The following is a 19,410-nucleotide window of genomic DNA, read 5'->3' on the forward strand; positions in this document are numbered from 1 at the left end:
GTGGGACTTGATCCCAGGACCCTGGGATAATGCCCTGAGCCAAAGGCAGACATTCAGCCACTGAACTACCGAGGCAACCCTGTTTGCTTGGTTCAAAGAGATTAGGCCTTATCGTTAAACTTTTACTGAAACCAGAAGCTTAAGTTTTTAAAAATTTCATCTCAAAAGAAAACACACACATACACTTACACACTAATTATTTCCTAACTGAGGATTTATTATTATTATTATTATTATTATTATTATTATTATTATTCTGAGTCTCTGTAAACACTTTGTAAACACTAGACCCAGGTCCTTGGGGCCATGAAATATGTTCTGTTCTAAATTCCAGTGCCATCAGAGCTTATAGAATTTGTAGATGCAAATTATTGAAGTTAAGTAACACCCCAAGCCCCCAAAATCAATCTGTTTCTGTCATGCATCATGTTCTCAGAAGTGGAAAGATGAAAGAATGTTTCTCTTTTCCTTTGCCCTGGTGTGCAGCTGCTAAACCTTTAGGTATGGGTATGTTTGTGTAGGAGGATGGTGATGGTGAGTTTCTGTTATTCCATCCATCTTTCTGTCCATCTATCTATCCATCCAATTTACTCATTTAACAAATATTAAATAACCAACTGTGTGCTGGGCACTCTGTAAAGGCCTATAATCCCCTCTGTCCCCTTAGTGGATTTTCCAAGGTCTCTCCAGGGTGTTTGGAGCTTTACCCTCTTCTCTTCAACAGGGGTGGTAAAGGAGTAAGCGGTAGGGACAGCAGGAGGGAGGGTGACTGGGGTAGTTGCTGAGGAGAGGCATGGAGGAGATCTATTTTCTCAGATCATTCAAGGTCCGTTTTGTTTCTCTCATCGTGGAGGCTCTTTCGACATGTACAGCTAACAGAGGTGAGCAGAGAACTTTGGGGTAACAGGAAGTCAGCCCTGGCCCACGACTGCACCTTGAGTACCAATGACAGTTCTAGAGCAGAGTGTTTCAGTCTCCAACACGGAAGCTGAATCCTGGACTGGCTGACCGAGGGACACTGCCAGCTGCTGGCTCTGAAGTTGGCTTGGGCTCTGGGCAAGATCCGTAGAAGTTGGGGCCCAGGCTCCTCGCTCAGCAGCTCCCGTATTGATCCCCGGGCCTCTTTTGTCTCCTCCTCCTCCCCAGTGGAAGCCTCTCCCCCTCTCCCCCTCTCCCCTTCTGCCTCTCAGCCTCTTCCGCTTTCCTCCTCTGCTCCTAATGAATTGAGATCTCCGAGAGACAGCCGCTAAGGCTCCGGTGGTTTTTACAAAAACTGTCCTTGCCCTTCCTGCATTTGCCCAGCCAAGGGTATCTTGGCCCCGCCGAAAGTCCCGATGCGATTGCATAGCAACACAGAGCGGCTCTGAGAGGGGAGGAGGAGGAGGAGAGAGAAGAGGGCAGGAAGGTGGGAGAGACAGAGGGAGAGTGTGCACACGGCGGCTGTCGGCAGCCCTGTCTCAGGGACTTCTTTGCTGATTCACAGAGGCAGCCGGCGCCCCATTGCAGCCTGCTCCTCAGACCTGACGGAAATCAGAAGGTAGGCCACAGAGAAAGGATTCCCCAGCCTCGCCCTTTCTCAGCCCTTTCTCAGCCGGCTGAGGGGAAATGACTGAGGGAAGGGAAGCTCCAGAGGTACTGTGTGTGTGTGTGTGTGTGTGTGTGTGTGTGTGTGTGTGTGTCCCTGCCTGCTGCCTGCGTGTGCCTTTGGGGGAAAACTTGCATTTAAAAAATGCCCACGATGAAGTAGCTGCTGCTCGGATTCGGAGTGGGGAGAAGAAAGGTGCCCTGAAATGCAAAGTCAAGCCAAATTTGAGCAACTAATGACTAAGAGGAAGGTACACAGTTTGCTTCTCAGGGAGGAGAGGGGTATTATTTATTTATGTATTTGTTTGTGTGTGTGTTTGTGTGTTCATTTGTGTTTGTTCTCAATGACATACCTTTCTTGTCCAAGGGTGGATTTCCTGGCGGGAAGGAAAAGGGAGGGGTGTGGAAAGCATTGGCTGCAAAGGGAGGAGAGAGGAAACGTGGGACCCCAGAGCAGGTTTACCCCCCAGAGCAAATGACTGTCTAGTCAGCAAACAGGACACAGGAGTGCTTCCTTTATGGGCTCTGCTTTAGGAGCCTGGTGCTGGAGGCACATCCTTCTCTCCGCCCTCACTTCCTGGCTCCATTTACCTTCCTTTTGGTTTCTTCTCAACCCCCTTGTCATCAGGAGATACTTCTTCACTACTCAAAAGCATTCGCTTGGGCGTGCTTTGCAATGGGGCTGACCTCTCCTGGAGTCAAACACCCTGTTCCTTCCAGTCTCCTTATCTTTCCTGGCTCCGGGCCCAGGGCCCCAAGCCTGGTAAGTGGGCTTGAGACTGCAAAGTAGTTAAGGTTTCTCCTGCCTTTGGCTGGCAGGCAGGCAGGCAGGCAGGCAGGGCTAGGCCTCGTGAGTGTGGGGTTCAAGCAGGTGGCTGGGCTGGGCTGGGGTGAAGTGGAATAGACAAGGAGGGACAACAGCAGTAGCAGCATGCTGAATGTAAGAGAGCATACTTTTCTCTCACCTTTTCTTTTTGATCATTCAAAAGAACGAAAGCCTTTAGAAAGCTCTGTGTCAGCCTTTAGAAAGCTCTGTGTTGGGTTCATCTCAGCTCCTGACTTTTCTTTTTTTTTTTATTTTAAAGTTTTTTTTTTAATTTTTATTCATTTATGATAGTCACAGAGAGAGAGAGAGAGAGAGAGAGAGAGAGAGAGAGAGAGGCGCAGAGACATAGGCAGAGGGAGAAGCAGGCTCCATGCACCGGGAGCCCGATATGGGATTCGATCCTGGGTCTCCAGGATCGCGCCCTGGGCCAAAGGCAGGCGCCAAACCGCTGCGCCACCCAGGGATCCCGCTCCTGACTTTTCTAAAGAAATCCTTGTTTCCAGATTAAAGACCCTCAGGTAAATCACCTTTTAAAAGGCCCTGTGGGAACCACAAAATCTCGGGAGATTTTCCTCTCTGGGATTTGGGTGGGGAGAGGGTCACAGAGAATTTTGTGGAGTCGGCTTAGGGAAACCCTCCCTGAAAAGGCAGTGCTGCCAGTGGAAGTGATAAGTGTCCTGTCCCTGAAAAAAGACTGAGCCCCTCTTTTCTTGGGCAAGTCGGACTCTTCCCTGCAGTCCTACTTCCTGCAAACTATTGGGGGAAGAAGACACATGGAGAGGGTTCTTCTTCCTATGAGATTTGAGCCCTCCCACCCCCACCCCGCCCCCGGCCCCAGGCATTCTGCTCTTGCTAAGTATCTCTGAGCTCTGGGCCAGGGCACCCACCCTTCAGTTCCAAAATCACCCAAAGGAGGAAATATGGCTCGAAGCAGTAAACTTATCAAAGGCCCAAGAGCCAGAATTAGAGACTGTATCTGAGATGTAGCACTTCTAAGTACAGACACCCAGAAGTTTCTGATGTTAAATCTGCCACAGTGCCAGATAGGATGGGCTCTCACCAAGGAAGCCCAAGAAGATATCCTTCTAAACTTGCCAGCAACACTCACTCAAAGGAAACCCACTCTATGGAAGCTATACCATGAAACTACATTCCTCCCTTATAAGGGATTCTAATCACACATCTGAAACTGAAATAGCAAGTGAGACAAATCCTTCCAGGACGGCATTTACCAAACTGACGTCTCACAGAACACTGATCTGAGAGAATGTTAATAGATTCTGTTTTAAAATAAGGAGTGATGGTGGTGGCAGTGTGGGGGTGCATTCTGTGGGCCAATAACTTTGAAAATGCTTCAAAACTGAATTCTCCTCTTAGAGAGTCACAATGTATTTAAGCATGTTAAAGGCTCTGAGACATACTGCCATAAATAAATCTGTTTAGTTTCGTTTAACCCAGTATTTCCCAAACTGATTTGACCAGGGAACACTTTCCTACATGGAAACACTTTATTTTTTTTAAAGATTTATTTATGTATTTTTTTTTTTGAGAGAGAGAGAGCAGTGAGCACACAGAGGCAAAGGGAGAGAGAGAAGCAGACTCCCTGATGAGCAGGGAGCCCATAGCAGGGCTCAATCCCAGGACCCTGGGATCACGACCTGAGCCGAAGGCAGACACTTAAATGACTGAGCCACCCAGGTGCCCCTACATGAAAAACACTTTAGTATCTTGCAAACACGGTTTTGAGAATTGCTGCTTAAAAAAAAAAGCTGGAACGAATTATCATATAGAAAAGTTTGTAAGATAATCTAGTCCAACATTACATTTTTAAATGTGAAAAGAGATTAGTCAGATTGTTCTCCTATTCAAAGCTGATGAATATCTGAGAGAGTGGAACCCTCATCTCCTGATTAACAGTCCACTGCTGCTTCTCTAGCAGGTTTTCTTCTGTGAAACTAGTCCTAGGAAAATGAAACAGGTTTAAGGAATAATCCTGTCATTTGGAGTGCAGTATTTGCATCTTATACATTTCTTTTAGTATTTTGTTACATCTGGAAAAGTGTGGATTCTTTTCAGCCTGAGATTTGTTGCATTCTTTCAACTGATGCTCTGTGAAAAATTTTATATGTTCAAAAAGATAATAAAGAATAATATAATAAGAATCAGAATACCTACCACTCAGCTTAAGATAAAAAATCACCGATAGAATTGAAACCCTCTATCTATCCTTCTATGATTAAAGCTTTCTCCTCACCTCACCACGTCCCTCCAAAGTAACCACTCTCCTGGATTTGGTGTTTATGATTCTCATGCGTTTATTTATACTTTCACTGCATATGTATGTGTCTTTATTTTTTTACGTATATGTCTTTAAACAGCATATACCACTTTGCATGTTTTAAAAATGTATATCAATGGGATGTATTTTTGTCCAATTTTTAATTTTATTTTTTAAGACTTTTAAAATTTTATTTTATTTACTCATGAAAGACACAGAAAGAGAGAGAGAGGCAGAGACACAGGCAGAGAGAGAAGCAGGCTCCATGCAAGGAGCCCGATGTGGGACTCCATCCCGGGACTCCAGGATCATGCCCTGAGCCGAAAGCAGACGCTTAACCGCTGAGCCACCCAGGCGTCCTTTCTTGTCCAATTTTTTAAAATTTAGTGTTATATTTGTGAATCACCCATATTGTGACATGTGCCTCTAGGTCACTTATTTTTTCACTATTGTATAGCTTTCCATTTAATGAATATGCCATGAATTATTTATTCATTCTACTATTTATGGACATTTGGTTGTTTCCAGTTTTTGGCTCACAGGACTATTAGGATCATTCTTTTGTAGATATTCTTATGTGACTGTTGCTATTGGGTATATATCTAGAAAGGAGTCAATCGTATCACAGGGTAGGAAAATCTTCACTTTTGGGAGATATTGTCAAATTGCTCTCCAAAATGGTTTACTAACTTATACGCCCACCAGTGATGTATAATCATTTCAGATATATTGTATTAATTGGTCTTAGAACAAAATACTTCCCATGGGGATGCATCTCTGATTCTTTTCACTGGAAAATAAACTTCCTTTCTCAAAATTGCTTGATAACAGCTAACTTCTCAGGAACATATTTCATTGTTTCTGTTTGTAAATGAGGGATTGGTCTAGATAATCTCTAAGGTCCCTCTCAGTTTGACAACCCGAGTCTCCATGATTTATTCATTAAGTGAGAGCATCTGAAGCAGAACCTCAGTTTTTGGCTACATTGCAAGAATTATTTTAGGACCACACAACAAGATTAGGTACCAATGAAATGTGTGTCTTGTCTCTTTGTGCCATGCTGTCAGGTAGAAAGGCAGCGCTGTGAGAGAGGGGGCTATCATTCAGTGTTACGTTTGATTGGAGGGAGGAATCTATAGCCCATGAGGGGGGGGGTCTTCTTCCCACTGCCTTGTTCTTTTCTAAGCCTCTCATGATTTTTTTAATTTTTTTTATTTATTTTTATTTTTTTTTTTTGCCTCTCATGATTTAAAAGTCTTTCCTATTTATCTATTTTTTTCCCAAGAATAGTAAATGCTTGTTATAAGATACCTACATACAAACGTGTGTGTATATGTGTATATGTATGTGTACATATATACATACACCAAGTGTATAAATCAAAGGGAGAATCCCCCTCAATGCAACCCTCTAGAAATAATATTGCTGAACGGGTTTTGTGTATCCTTGCAGGGTTTCTTTCTATGCATATACGCATGTAGATTCTTTTCAAAAGCTTTTTACATAATTGGTGTTCTATCAGACATTATTTTGAATATGTTTTCTTTTATCTAAAATATATACCTTCAATATCTGTTCAAATCAGTGGGCATAGATCTACTTCTTCCTTTTTAACAGCTACAGGATATTTCATTTCATGTGTGGCTATAATAGTAGGCAAGGTTTGAGTACTTCCTAGATGTCAGAAACTATGAATGAATTCCTTGCAACAAGGCTAAGAGGTAGGTCTTTTCATTATCCCTGTTTTACAGAGGCAGGGATGGAAGCACAGTAAGAATAGGGGGCCTGTCCAAACCTGTGCTGATACGTAGGAGAGCCAGGATGCAAACTTGGATGCCCTGGCTCAGAGTGCACACCTTTAACTGTCATGCTGTGCCACTTCTTTGACATATGGTCCACTTAGCCGGTCCCCCATTAATGATCACTTGAGTCAATTGCAGAGTTTTGCTATTAGAAACATACTGCAGCAGATATCCTCATCCATTTCTGCAAGTATTTTTTTAAAGATTTTATTTATTTATTTGACAGAGAGAACACGAGCAGGGGGAGTGGCAGGCAGGCAGAGGGAGAGGGAGAAGCAAGCTCCCTGCTGAGCAGGCAGCCCAACTCGGGGCTGGATCCCAGGACCCCTGGGATCATGACCTGAGCTGAAGGCCAATGCTTAACTGACTGGGCCACCCAGGTGCCCCTCTGCAAGTATTTCTGTAGGATAGGTTCCTAGACTTCTCTATAGATAGAAAGACTACTCATTCATTTAAAAGAATATATATTTACTGAGTTCTAAGGCACAGGAGAAGCTCAGAGGTCAGACTAGGAGAGTTTACCAGAATTTTACTTTTCAGATGTCCTAGAAAGGTAGGTCATCTACCTGTTCTGTAGGGTTTGCCAGCTGGGTGATACCCCAGACCCCAGACTCACTGCATCCTCTTAATTGCTTGTGTCTGCCTGGGGATGACAGAACTGAGTCAGTGCTTGGGCTCCCACCTGGTGGCCCATAGCCAAAAAAAAAAAAATATATATATATATATATATATATATATATATATATATATATATATATATATATCTGCTTGCTAGGAGCCAGTGAATACAATGCTTCAGGGCATGGGTTCTAGAATTTACAGAGGCCGAATAGTGTAACAGTGAAGAATTTGTATTCTGTGACACATCTGTCTGGATACAAATCCCAGCTTCTCACTCCATATTCACAATATCACTTTGAACCAATTACTTACTGCTTCCTTTTTGCGGTGTCCTTTTTTTTTTTTTAAGATTTTATTTATTTATTTGAGAGAGGGAGTGAGAACAAGATAGGGAGCAGAGCAAGGGTTGGGTAGAAGGAGAGGGGTAGAGGGAGGGGAAGAAGTAGGCTCCATGCTCAGCGGACTTAGCAGGACTTGATCCCAGAACCCCGGGATCATGCATGACCTGAGCTGAAGGTAGACGCTCAACCAACTGAGACACCCAGGCACCCCGGAACCACATCTCTTGTTAGTGGCACAGGACTTTTGTGAATGTGGGTAATTATTCTGTTTTTCAACTCAAGTAGTGACTATGTGGGAATTTGCTTTATAATAATTCAGCATATTTTACATATATGCTTTATACACTTTTTGTAAATGTAGTGTATTTCTCAGTTTGAAAAAGAGAGAAAATCCCAAAGGAATGGAAAGCATTCTCCCACCTCTGTCTGGTAGCCACTTGGTTCCCTTCTCCAAGGGCAGTCAATATGAACTGATTCTTTTGTATATTTTTATTTTATTGCATGTGATTCTTTTTGCATAGACATATGTTTTCCTTTTGGTTTTACACAAATGTAAACTAACTACCTTACGTTTTCTTCTTTTCTTTTAACTTAAAATTATGTCCTAAGAGATTATTCCATAGTGGCACATAAAGTGTTCTTAATTATGTTTTTAACAGGTATATAGAATTCCATTGTATGGATATACCATTATTTATTTAACTAGTCCCCTAGTAATAGAAATTTGGGTTGTTTGCAATTTTTGTTTTGCCATTTCAAGGCTTGCTTCAAATGCTAATATTCTGTATACATCACTGTATCCAAATGCAAATAAATATGTGTTTATTTGCAGTGTTTTTCTTCATGCCTTCTGGTATTTGTACTGACAAATTTGAGGACTTATACATTTACCTAATTGGAGTTCAATTCCATAAATCAAGTCAGGTTATATTCACTAGTGCCTACTGTGTACCTGGCACTGTCTTAAAAAAATATGTGGGATAGAAATAAATATCAGACATGGATCTTGTCTTCCATTAGCCAATAATTTTGCTTTCATGTTGGAATCCTGGTATTTCCAACATGGTTTTAAGGCTTTTATCTCTGCCAAAGAGAAACAATGTCTCCCAACTGAATCTCCCTGGGAGGGCTTCTATGTGCTTTGGAAACCAGAAAGAGTATTCCTAGTAGCAAACAGCCACAGCTTGGTGTCTAGCAGGAGCCCTAGGGAAAAGCACAGAAGAGTTAGCTCCACCACCAAAGCATTTTTCACACTACTCCATGTGTACAAATCTTCTCACCTTAGCTCATAAGCATCTCTTCCATAAATATGTCCTAAATCCCTCCAATTTAAGGCTAACACTTCTTCCTCTGTGACCTCTCATAGCATGGTTTCTGTGTCCCACATAAGGTACGAATCATTTTTTCCCTTAACTTATACTTTTTAAAAATATATCTTATTTCCTACACTTGGCCATCTGGGGACTAAGATTCATCTCCAATTCTTTACAGCCTCTGCAAACTAAAAGGAATAGGAAGAGAATCAGTATGTATAGGTGGTAATGTGGGACATCATGGAGATAGAGAGGTCCAGGCTCACTCATGTCTCAGCATCTTCATCTCTTTTTTTTTAAAGTTTTTATTTATTTATTTATTTATTTATTTATTTATTTATTTATTCATGAGAGACACAGAGGGAGATTGAGAGGCACAGACACAGGCAGAGGGAGAAGCAGGCTCCATGCAGGGAGCCCGACGTGGGACTTGATCCCAGGTCTCCAAGATCACACCCTGGGCTTAAGGCAGTGCTAAACCGCTGAGCCACCAAGGCTGCCCATGCATCTTTGTCTCTTAAATAGGATCATAATTCTGGCTTAGCCAGCCTTGCCAAGTTGCATTGAGGATCAAGAAAGACAATACAACAGGCTACAAAACATTCTCTACAAATACAAGGAATGCTAGTGTTTTGATGTTTGACAACTCTTAATCATTAATGTCTTACAGGTTAGCAAACCAAGGTCTAGAGAGGTAAAATGACTTGATGTCACAGTCAGTGGCAAAGTCTGAAAACAACAGAGGATAGTCAAGGTAGGACCAGAAGGAGTCTATTCCTTCTCTGCCTGCATGGGGATTAGATCTGAATTCTCTGACTCTTGTGTTTGTTTTATTTTTGTTTTGTAATAACCTGACATCAGGGCAGTAGAGAAATAAGAAGGAAGGAAGTTAACCTGTAGAGGTTAACCTCAAAAGAGACAAAGAGGTAGCTCACAAAAGAAGAAATACAACTGGTCACTAACAATGTAGGGAAAAGATTAAGCATCTTTAGTAATTAAGGAAGTACAGAGTACTCCTCAAGATGCCATCTTCTCTTATAAAATTGGCAAAGATACTTTAGAAATAAGAATACTCACTGTTGGCAAGTGTGCCAGGAAACTGGCACTCTCATACATTGCTGGTGTTAATATAAAGTGATCTAACTATTTTTTCTATGGCGATTTAGAAATGTGCATCACAAGCCTGAAACTTTGGTCCAGGAATTCTCCCTTCTAGGAAATTATCAAAAGAATCACAAATATGCACAGGGCTGTTCATTGCAGTGTGACTTATGTCTGCTTGTTAAAATTATGGTATATCCATTCAATTGAATAGTATACAACAATGATTACAGCTAGCATTTATTGAGCAGTATACTATTGCCAGACACTGTGCTAAGTTATTTAAATACATTATTAATTTTGGTAATTAGAATAATTCTCGAAGGCAGTATCATTGTCATTTCCATTTTGCAGATGAGAATACTGAAGCTCAGAGAGGTTAACTAATCCCAGGCTGCACTGCTATTAAGATGAATAATGTGGATCTGACTCTAGATCTATATGATACCAAAGCCTGTGCCTCACCCATAGTGCTCTATCACCTTTGCAGCCATTAGAAATCATGTTTTAGAGGAATAGTTAGTGACATTCTAAAATGATCATGATATAAATGGCAAATGAAAAAAGCATAATATAAAATGATATATATCATATAATGACAAGTGGATATGTATGGATTTTTTTTCATAGAAAACTACTGTAAGGCTTCTCACCTATTAGTAATATTCTGGGTGGTAGTATTATAGGTTATTTTAATTTTCATCCTTGTGATTTTTTGTGTTTGCCAGTTTTTCTATAAAGAACATACAATACTTGTGTAATCTTCAAAAATAAAAATGTTAATATAAAAAGTTCTGACGGCAAGTCTTTTGTAGCCTTCATGCTTATAACACATCTATAGTAATACTTTTTAAATCTGAGTTACTAATTATTTTATGTTGGTGTCAGATAAGAGAGCCATCTTTTCAACCATTCTTTGGAGAATCTCTTCAAGCATGAGGAGCTATGTAGCTGTGTAATCTTTAGAGACTTTGAGTACAATAAAGTGTTCTTCAGACCATAAACTCTTGCATCTCTATGATCTGTAACAGTCCCCAATTTTGGACCAGGGACCCCTGAGGAGGAAGGAAGAATACTCGATGCAAGAACTCCACAGATCTTTAAATGTATGAGTGTTTTTTTTTTCTCACTCTGTAAGTACTAAAAGTACAGCTACTATTGTAGGTATGAGTGGGTGAAGTGAGATTCTTTTTTTTAATCTTAAGAAGGGGCCCTTATACCTAAAATGTCAGGAACCACTGAAATAGAGAATAAAAATGATGGCTCTTTAATCATCAACATAAGGAGTTACAGGTAGTCACTCCCTGCCCTTTGGATCAGGGTTTGCGTGTCTTTGCCCAACACTGAAAGATAGCACTTTTAGCATTTGCAAGCATTGTCTTTGTTACCCATTCTCATTACACTTGTGTACATTCACTAAACTGTCCACTGATTTGTGCACCTAACTTTTTCATTCATATCTTCCTTTTCGCAGCTCATCTAAAGCTGAATATGTCTCAAGCATAGGTTATTATGGAACACTGCCCTCACTCCCTACCACACCAAATTTGCTCCTTCTCCTGTCTTCCCTCTTTTGCTGTTGGCAACATATTCCACCCAGCTCCCAAATTAGAAACTTTTCACTCCTTCACCTCCTTCACCCTTCACATCCAATTGATCACTGAGCTCAATGTATTTTACCTCTTCAGTAAGTATCTCATTCTATGCACTCTACTCCCTCCTCACTGCAACTGCTTGCCAATTATAACAGCTTCTCAATAGGTTCTTCCCCAGGGAGAATCACTCCACAAAAGCAGCCAGAGGGCTCTTTCTGCAATTCTGGTCGAGTCACTCCCCTGCTTAAAATCCTCAGTGCCTCCCAATTGTCTACAAGATAAAGCTCAGAATTCTCTGCTTGTCATTCAAGGCATGACCCAATCTGGCCACAGCCTCATTTTTCAGCCTAGTCTACTGCTTCCTACAGGACACCTGCCTTGTACTCTGGTCACACCATACATTTCATTTTGTGCTGTTTGAAATTATTATTTGGTTTTATCTCCCACACCTAAAGACAATCTTGATTTCTCTTTCATAGCTCACCTCAAGTGTATTTCCTCTAGGGAGGCTTTTCCTGACATGACCAGGTAGAACTCAACTCATCTATCCCTTCACTCCATCCCATAAATACTTCTATTATTAATACAAATAGCACGTTGTGGCTTGATTTTTCCCATGCCTGTTCTTTCTATATGAGAACTCCTCGGGGGCAGGCACCATGTCTTTTTCATCTCTGTGCCTCCTAAATTCTAGCTGAATGGAGCTTACTGTGCTCTGGACATGCTATGCCTTTTTTGGTGGCATCCACTTTTGCATAGGTGGGTTCCTCTGCTGGGAACACCCTTCTCTGCTAGGCAAACATCTACTTGTCCTTTGAGATCCATCTCAAATGCAGTCTCCCTGAAATCTTTGCACATTCTCGACTTAGTTGTTGCCCAGTCTGTGCTCCCGTAGCCTTCTGGTCAAATCTCAATTATAGTGCTTGCCACATAAGCATTTTACTATAGTTATGAGCTTATATGACTGCCTCCCCCCACCCCGATCTCCCCTACCCTCTTGTCTAGGTTGTGAGATCTTAGACAGAAAATCACCTTTGTGTCTGTAGCACAAAGCACAATAGATAAACAATAAATACTATTTTGGTCTATGATTTAATAAAGTCTCTTACGGTAGATGGCAGCCTGGGAAAAACTACTGGGTAGACCAGTAAGCATTGACTACTTATTTACATAATTGGCAAAGGCACCTTTGAGTAAGTGTTGGGTTCATAGGCCTTTTCTAGGTCTTGACTCTTAACCTCTCCTTGTTACTTTTCCAGGTGCTTATGGTCAACAGTCGGTGCACTGCCCATTCTCACCCTCCATGAGCCTTGGTTCTGATGCAACCTATGGTCATGCAGGGATGCCCTTACACCCTCCCACGATGTCATGAATGGCGGGCAGCTGACCAGTTCCATCACAGCAGCAGCCTCCGAAGCACTTGCCCCCAGCCTCAGGTAAGAGGCTGATAGCAAGACAACGTCCTGTGGAAAAAGTGTGAACACAGGATCTGTGTGTGTTCTTGTGGGTGTCCATGCTTCCTAAAATTCTGGGGGACTCTATATACACGAAACCCTTTGGAGGCCACGGGACCTCCTTCTGGCTCATCCCTTGTCACTCATGAAGCCTTTTATAGGGGGCATGGGGCAAGGAAATGTGTTGGCCTGGGTAGGGCCCATGTGGCTGAGGGGGATAAGTTCCATATTAACTTCTTAAGAGAGATCCCAGAAGAGTGACCTTTTGGAGTATGACCTAGGACAAGGTGGGACCTTCCTTTGCCTTAACTTCTTTATGGCATACTTTATAGTCTGAACCTGTGGAATACTCGTTCTCCTTCCATTGGCTCTTCCTCTCAGGTCTTTAGTCTTATAGCTCCTGGCTCAGCCCCACTAAGAATCCCTCCAGCTTCACGCCTGTCTCTCCTTTCCTCTCTCCTCCCTAAGAATAGAATGGTGGTGTTGTCTGTCCCTGCTTATGTATGTTGGTAGGTGGGCAGACTATGTACAAGAGACAGTAATCCCGAGAAAGTAGTCCCCTTTACTGACAATGAGGGAGGTCCATGAGAAAGTTAACTGGACAAGGGGGACTTAACATAAACACATTTTGGCTTGTCCTACAATGCTTTGAGGTCCAGGGGCCATGAGGATGTGAAAAAGTACTGTGTCTCTTAGTATCTCACAGATGGGCTGTGGTGCTGAGTCACTGCTGAGGGTACAGACAGCAGCAGAATATACAGGGAACAGGAAGGGAGGGAGAGCAGCAGCAGGGATTAAGAATGTGGATGCTGGGGAGTCCATTTTGCAGAGAATAATGAGGGAAAAGTCTGGAGAGGCATAACATCCAGCTCTTCCTGAGCGGTCTTCCCACATCTAACCAGAGAGAAATTGCAGCCTCTAACATATCCTCAAGCCAGGTCAGCTTAGTGTACCTACCCCTTCCCCAGAGTGGGACTTACATAGGGTCAAGGGATTGAGAAGCTTGGGCCCTTCCAAAACGCTTGCCCTGTACACTGTCCACCCCCTCCAAGCTTCACCACCTAGGCAGAGAGACCTGAGGGCTTCATTTGGTGATTGAGAATGGGAAGACTAACCCCTTTCCTCTACCACTGTCCAGTTTCTTCTCTTTCTTCCCTATGGCACTTTGTCTTAAAGTTTCAAGAGATAAGGAGAGAGCCCCCTGGGGATTGTGGTGAGAAGCAAACATCTTGGCCACAAAAGCCAGAAGTAGAAGGCCATTGGTAGGGAACAAAAAATGTTATTCATCATCTGCCTAGTGTGTACCTGGCTCTGCTAGGGGCACTTGTGAATATAAGGGGGAACCAAGAGGGGAGTCCGAGTGATGGTGTATAATAAGGGAACCAAGTGGGGATTTGGGAAACTAAGAAGTCTGAAGGGAATGAAAGCCTCATATGGGTGGAGCCCAGTTCTTCGGAAACACTTCTCTCAGAACCAGGACCACTTGGTTGTAGCTGGGTCACAAGGAGCCATTTCTAATTCTGGGGCATTCCGAGTCTGGGGGACTCTGGGAGACTTGCTTGAGCCCAGTCATCCCACTATAAGCAAAGCTTTGACCCAGAGCTAGAACCACTCCCTCCTCTTGGCCTGCCATCCCCTGCCATCCCCAATCCACCAAGAATAGCTCCACCTCAGACCCCCAGAAAGGGTCAGGCAGCTGCTCCAGCTATTCCTGTAGGTGGGCCTCAGCATGGAAACAATGTGGAACTGTGGAAAGCCCAGAAGACTCTGTGGGAGATAAACGAGGATGGGAACAGAACCCTTTTTGGTAAAAATGAAGTGTTTTCCCTCAGTGCTGAGGGGTGGGGGCCTAGCTTGGGAATGTTAACCTTTACCCCAGGCAAGTCGGCTGGAGGAAGAGTGGCCACTTCCAGAAGGGGCCCTGCCCCTCAAACCAGTGGCCCAGGGAAGCACAAGCAGAAGACAGGAGCCTTGCTGGCACTGGATCCCTGCACAGAACAGCTGGGTTCCATTTTGCCCTCTCCTTCCCCTAAGGAAGTCCAGGAGGATGTCCACAGACCCATTTCTTTCCCCCTAGACTTAGAGTGCTGCGAGAGGTCTGGGGGATGGATAATGACTCTCCCTCCATTTCTCTCTGTCTCCCCAAGGCAGGGCAGAGCACCCCCTTGTTTTCACGGTGGGCTTAGATGAATCTTCTGCTGTCCAACTTCCTGATCCTGCCTTCCCATGGCTCCATCCCCAGGTGTGCCACACACATTGCTCACTGCCTCTGAGCACACTTAATTAGTTAAAGACTAAGGCTTATTTCTAAGTCCAGCCTCCTGCCAGGCTTTGGGGAAATAGCTTACCAGAAGTTTGTCACCAAAGTGGTCTGATCCTTTCTCCTAACTCAGGGGAGGCCGAGGGGGGCTGGAGGCAGAGTCCTTTGGGTCTTCCATGGAAAGGGAAAACAGATCAAGGGAAACTACCCTCTGCATGCCCCTTCTCAACACCGTGGAATGCCCAATCCCACTCCCGCCATCCTTGGCAGCCTGGGAGGGCCTTCCTGGCCCCGGTGTGGCAGGCTGGAAGCGAGCTGGAATTCCCCAGGGACAAAGCTCTGATTCACCAGCTGAGCCCTGACATAGCCGCCCCCTCCAGATTCCTGGGGGGTCAGTAAACAAACAGGGTGACAGCTCCCGCCTCCTGACCTGGCTCAGCTCTGCTGGCCCTCCCTGAGGGAGCCTGCTTAGAGCCTGTCAGGACTCTGCCTGAGGTTTACCAGGCACTGATTCTGGATGCGAGCTGAGGGATAATCATGGAGCTGCCTAATCCTACAGTGGAGTCCCCAGGTAGCACAGGTATGATCAGCTCTTGGGGACACAGGGTAATTGAATTCAGAACTTTGCCCCTGAGCTTGGTTGCTCCCTTACTTCCCTTTCAGTATGTGGATGTGAGCTGTGGTTTTTTGTTTTGTTTTGTTTTGTTTAGCTGTGGTTTTAATGGGATGATTGGTTTCCTAAATTGCCTGGAGAGTCTTAAGTGGGAAGGAAACGTGGTTTTGGGAGAAAGGGAAACTAGAGGAGTCTCAGCCACCACCAAAACCATGTTCTTTCTACAAAAGGCAAACAAGTAGACAGATAGGCAGGTGGGTTTCCCCAGGCTGGGATTGAGCAGCATGGGCTCAGTTTTCCTCCTCCAAACTCTTCTTCCCTCTGACCCCTTCTGCCCCTGGCTGGGCAGTCCCGGCATTGTGCTAGAGGTAGGGAACTTCTTAAGGGCTATTTGGCACAACCCTCATTCCCCCCAAGCCTTGTAATACCCTTTAGGGTGAACAAGTGATGGGCTCTGAACTTGAGTGCTCAAGGTGAGCCTCTGGCAGGCTCTAAGGCTGTTCTTCTTGGCAGCTGACTCTGGTCAGAGTCTTTTGGAGATCAGGATCAAAAATGTGGCTTTAGCTCTTTCTCAACCCCTGGAAGATGAACAGTGGCCTTTAGGACTATTTCTAGGCTTCCTGATTGGTAGAAAATGCAGGTGGGGGAAGAGGGAGTGAGGACACCAAAGCCTAGATTCATTTGGGAAGTAGGACATCTATTACTGATAGGTCTCTCTGGCTGGTCTACTCTCTCTCCCTGAATCTTTGAGGAAGCCCCTCAGCTTTCTTTTCTAGAAGGTTGGGTAAACTGTGAGACACTGAAATGTGAGCCTACAGCTTACCTTGAAGGCTGTGGTTGCCAGTGTTTGGGTAATTCTGAGCAGATCTTTATCTAAAGCAAATACTCTACTCCCAGAATCCCATCTGGGCAGTAAGTAGTCTTGGCAGAATTTACAGTAGTAAGAGTAATAATGATAGTAGTTAGCAGTTAAAAGTGACTAACCTGTACCAAGAGAGGACCTTGCAGTGAGCCATGAAGTCTTCCTTTATCTCACTCGTCCCCTGCACCACCCCCCAACACACCCTGGGACAAGCCCTTCTCTCCCCTTGTTCACATTTGTTCCATTCTTGGCTTGGTGCAGAGCAGAGTGTGGCACACTCTGGGGATCACAGGATATCTGTGTTTCTGTCCAGGTTAGAGCTGCTGCTACTGCCCCTGCGCCTCCTCAGGATGGTGCTGGGGTTTCCTGCCTAAGCCCAAAGCTCTTCAACGGGTCAGTTGGTGCCGCTGGACCCCTAGAACCACCAGCCATGAATCTGTGTTGGAATGAAATCAAAAAGAAGTCTCACAACCTCCGGTAAGGCCCGGCCCCTAGAAACAGGGGTCTTAGGCAATTGGCTGGGACAGTGTGGGGCTCCTTTTGCTGCTGCGACTTGTCATTCTCTCAGCCTGTGTGTCACCCTCTCATCAGCCTCATCATCCACTTCTCCCTTTCCTTCTCTGGACTTTGGAAAGGACCCTGAGTCAGAATTTGGGAGACTTGGATTTGAGCCTCAGTTTTTTTTTATAAATTTATTTTTTATTGGTGTTCAATTTGCCAACATATAGAATAACACCCAGTGCTCATCCCATCAAGTGCCCCCTTCAGTGCCCATCTCCCAGTCACCCCCACCCCCCGCCCACCTCCCCTTCCACCACCCCTAGTTCATTTCCCAGAGTTAGGAGTCTCTCATGTTTTGTCTCCCTTTCTGATATTTCCCACTCATTTTTTCTCCTTTCCCCTTTATTACCTTTCACTATTTTATATTCCCCAAATGAATGAGACCATTGAGCCTCAATTTTAAGTAGTTGTGTCACCTTGGATATGTGGCTTGAGTTATCTGGATTTCACTTGTTTTTTTAAACCATAAAAAAAAAGAGTGAAGAAACTGTCCTAACTCCCTCACAATGTTGTTTTGAGGATTGTTATAAGATATGAAAATGCTTTCTGAACCTAAAAGCACTGATGTATAAATGAAGGATACGATTGCTCCCTCCTCCTCTTCCTCTCATAATTGTCCTCTGTCTCCATCTCAGTAGATCTTATCTGCTCTCTTTCCTGTCCTTTTATGTCTTCTACTCTCATCCATTGGTTATCAGCACACCTATTCCTCCTCAGGCTAAGGGCAAATCAGTAAGAGCATTGAAGGCAATTCTGGTATCAATTGTCCCTCTTCTCCCTACCCCTCTATGTAACCTACCCCCATACTTTTCCTCTCCAATCCCTATTATCAAAGCCCAAACGCCTGCCTTTTGGTAGGCTTTGCCTAGAATGAGGTGGCATAGAGAAGTTGAAAAGAATGCAGGCTCTGGAGTAAATCACCCTGCGTTCAAATCCTAACTCGACCAGTGATTTCAACTTTGTGACCTTGGGCAGATTACTTAACCTCCCTAGGCAATAGTAGTACCTACCTCATAAGGTTGCTGCTCTGAGAATTAATGGAAGCAATAATTTAGGTCAGGGCTTAGCCCCAGTGGTAGGGAGGCAATGAAGAGTTATTATTGTCAGCGAAGGGAAATGGGCTTGATGTCTATAGCTAGGCTGGCCTCCAACTTGCTACCACTTACTTGGTCCTCAGCTCATGTTTCATTTGTGGAGGGAGGCATACAGAGGTGATTATAGTATGTGCATTTTTCTCCATCCATATGTCAAATCTCTAGCCTGCAGTGCTGTCATCCTTTGAGACCCTTGGGTTGCATATACTTCTATGTGTCCTCACACATGTGAGTGCCCACATTCATTCACCTGGCTTACCCTTTCTACTTACTGTATCCTTTCCTGCTCAGAGGGTAGCTCTGAGAAGCTTCGTTGATGAGTAATTCGGCATGATTGGAATTCCTCCAGGGCGAGAGGGCAACCTGACGGCTGTCACCCTAATGCCCTTGCTCAGTTTCCTCCCCTTTCCTGGCCTGATGCTGGGCATGCAGCTGAATAAACAGTGTGCACACTGACACTCCCCATCCATGTACTCACTCATTGGTTTTAGTACTGCACTCCATGTGAAGGTACCTTGGAAGCCTCGGTGGGTGGGTTAGAGGGAGGGCTCTGGGCCTCCTCCTAATTCAACCAGAGCAGCTCCTCTTGAATCTGTTTCATGTATTAAAGTTCCACATAAATATTTGGGGAAAAACATTTTGCCACTTAAAAAAAAAAGATTGAAAATCACTGGTCTTATGCATTGTGTGCAGCGCTCGCCTAGAAGCCTTCTCAGACCATAGTGGAAAGCTTCAGCTCCCTCTGCAAGAGATTATTGACTGGCTCAGCCAAAAGGATGAGGAACTGTCAGCTCAGCTGCCCTTGCAAGGGGATGTGGCCCTGGTACAACAGGAGAAGGAGACACATGCAGTAGGTTTGAATTATGGGGGCTGTGGTGTGTAACCTCGTAGCTGGGAAGGGATCTTTTTTGCAGTATTCTGACAGATGGGCACTTAGCCTCTGCTTAGACACCTGAAGTAACAGGAGGCTGGATACAGTTTTACTGGTTTTTGTATAACACTCCACCAGAGTCAGTCAAACCTTTTCTCTTTTGCCCTTTCATCAGAAATTGGCTTCCCTTAAAATCCTGCCCTGATTTTCAGTGGGGACATGGGAAAATGAACA

General features: G+C 44.1%; 1 protein-coding gene across 5 annotated transcripts in view; it reads left to right on the forward strand.

Moving 5' to 3' along the window:
- The first annotated feature begins 1,193 nt into the window (after positions 1-1,193).
- The window catches only part of DRP2 (dystrophin related protein 2), a 52,798-nt gene continuing 34,581 nt past the window's right edge, over positions 1,194-19,410 (forward strand). For 2 of the 5 annotated variants that reach the window (XM_055338609.1, XM_055338607.1), the window contains exons 1-4: positions 1,194-1,537; positions 12,721-12,897; positions 16,943-17,127; positions 18,999-19,155. In XM_055338609.1, the coding sequence (XP_055194584.1) occupies positions 12,781-12,897; positions 16,943-17,127; positions 18,999-19,155 (459 nt within the window). In that variant the 5' untranslated portion in view covers positions 1,194-1,537; positions 12,721-12,780. Of the gene's footprint in view, positions 1,538-12,720; positions 12,898-15,691; positions 15,756-16,942; positions 17,128-18,998; positions 19,156-19,410 lie in introns of those variants that run through there. The other 3 variants (XM_055338608.1, XM_055338610.1, XM_055338611.1) reach the window with 3 other exon arrangements.

The sequence above is a fragment of the Nyctereutes procyonoides genome, unplaced genomic scaffold (genome assembly GCF_905146905.1).
Source record: "Nyctereutes procyonoides isolate TBG_1078 unplaced genomic scaffold, NYPRO_anot_genome, whole genome shotgun sequence".
Lineage (NCBI taxonomy): Eukaryota > Metazoa > Chordata > Mammalia > Carnivora > Canidae > Nyctereutes > Nyctereutes procyonoides.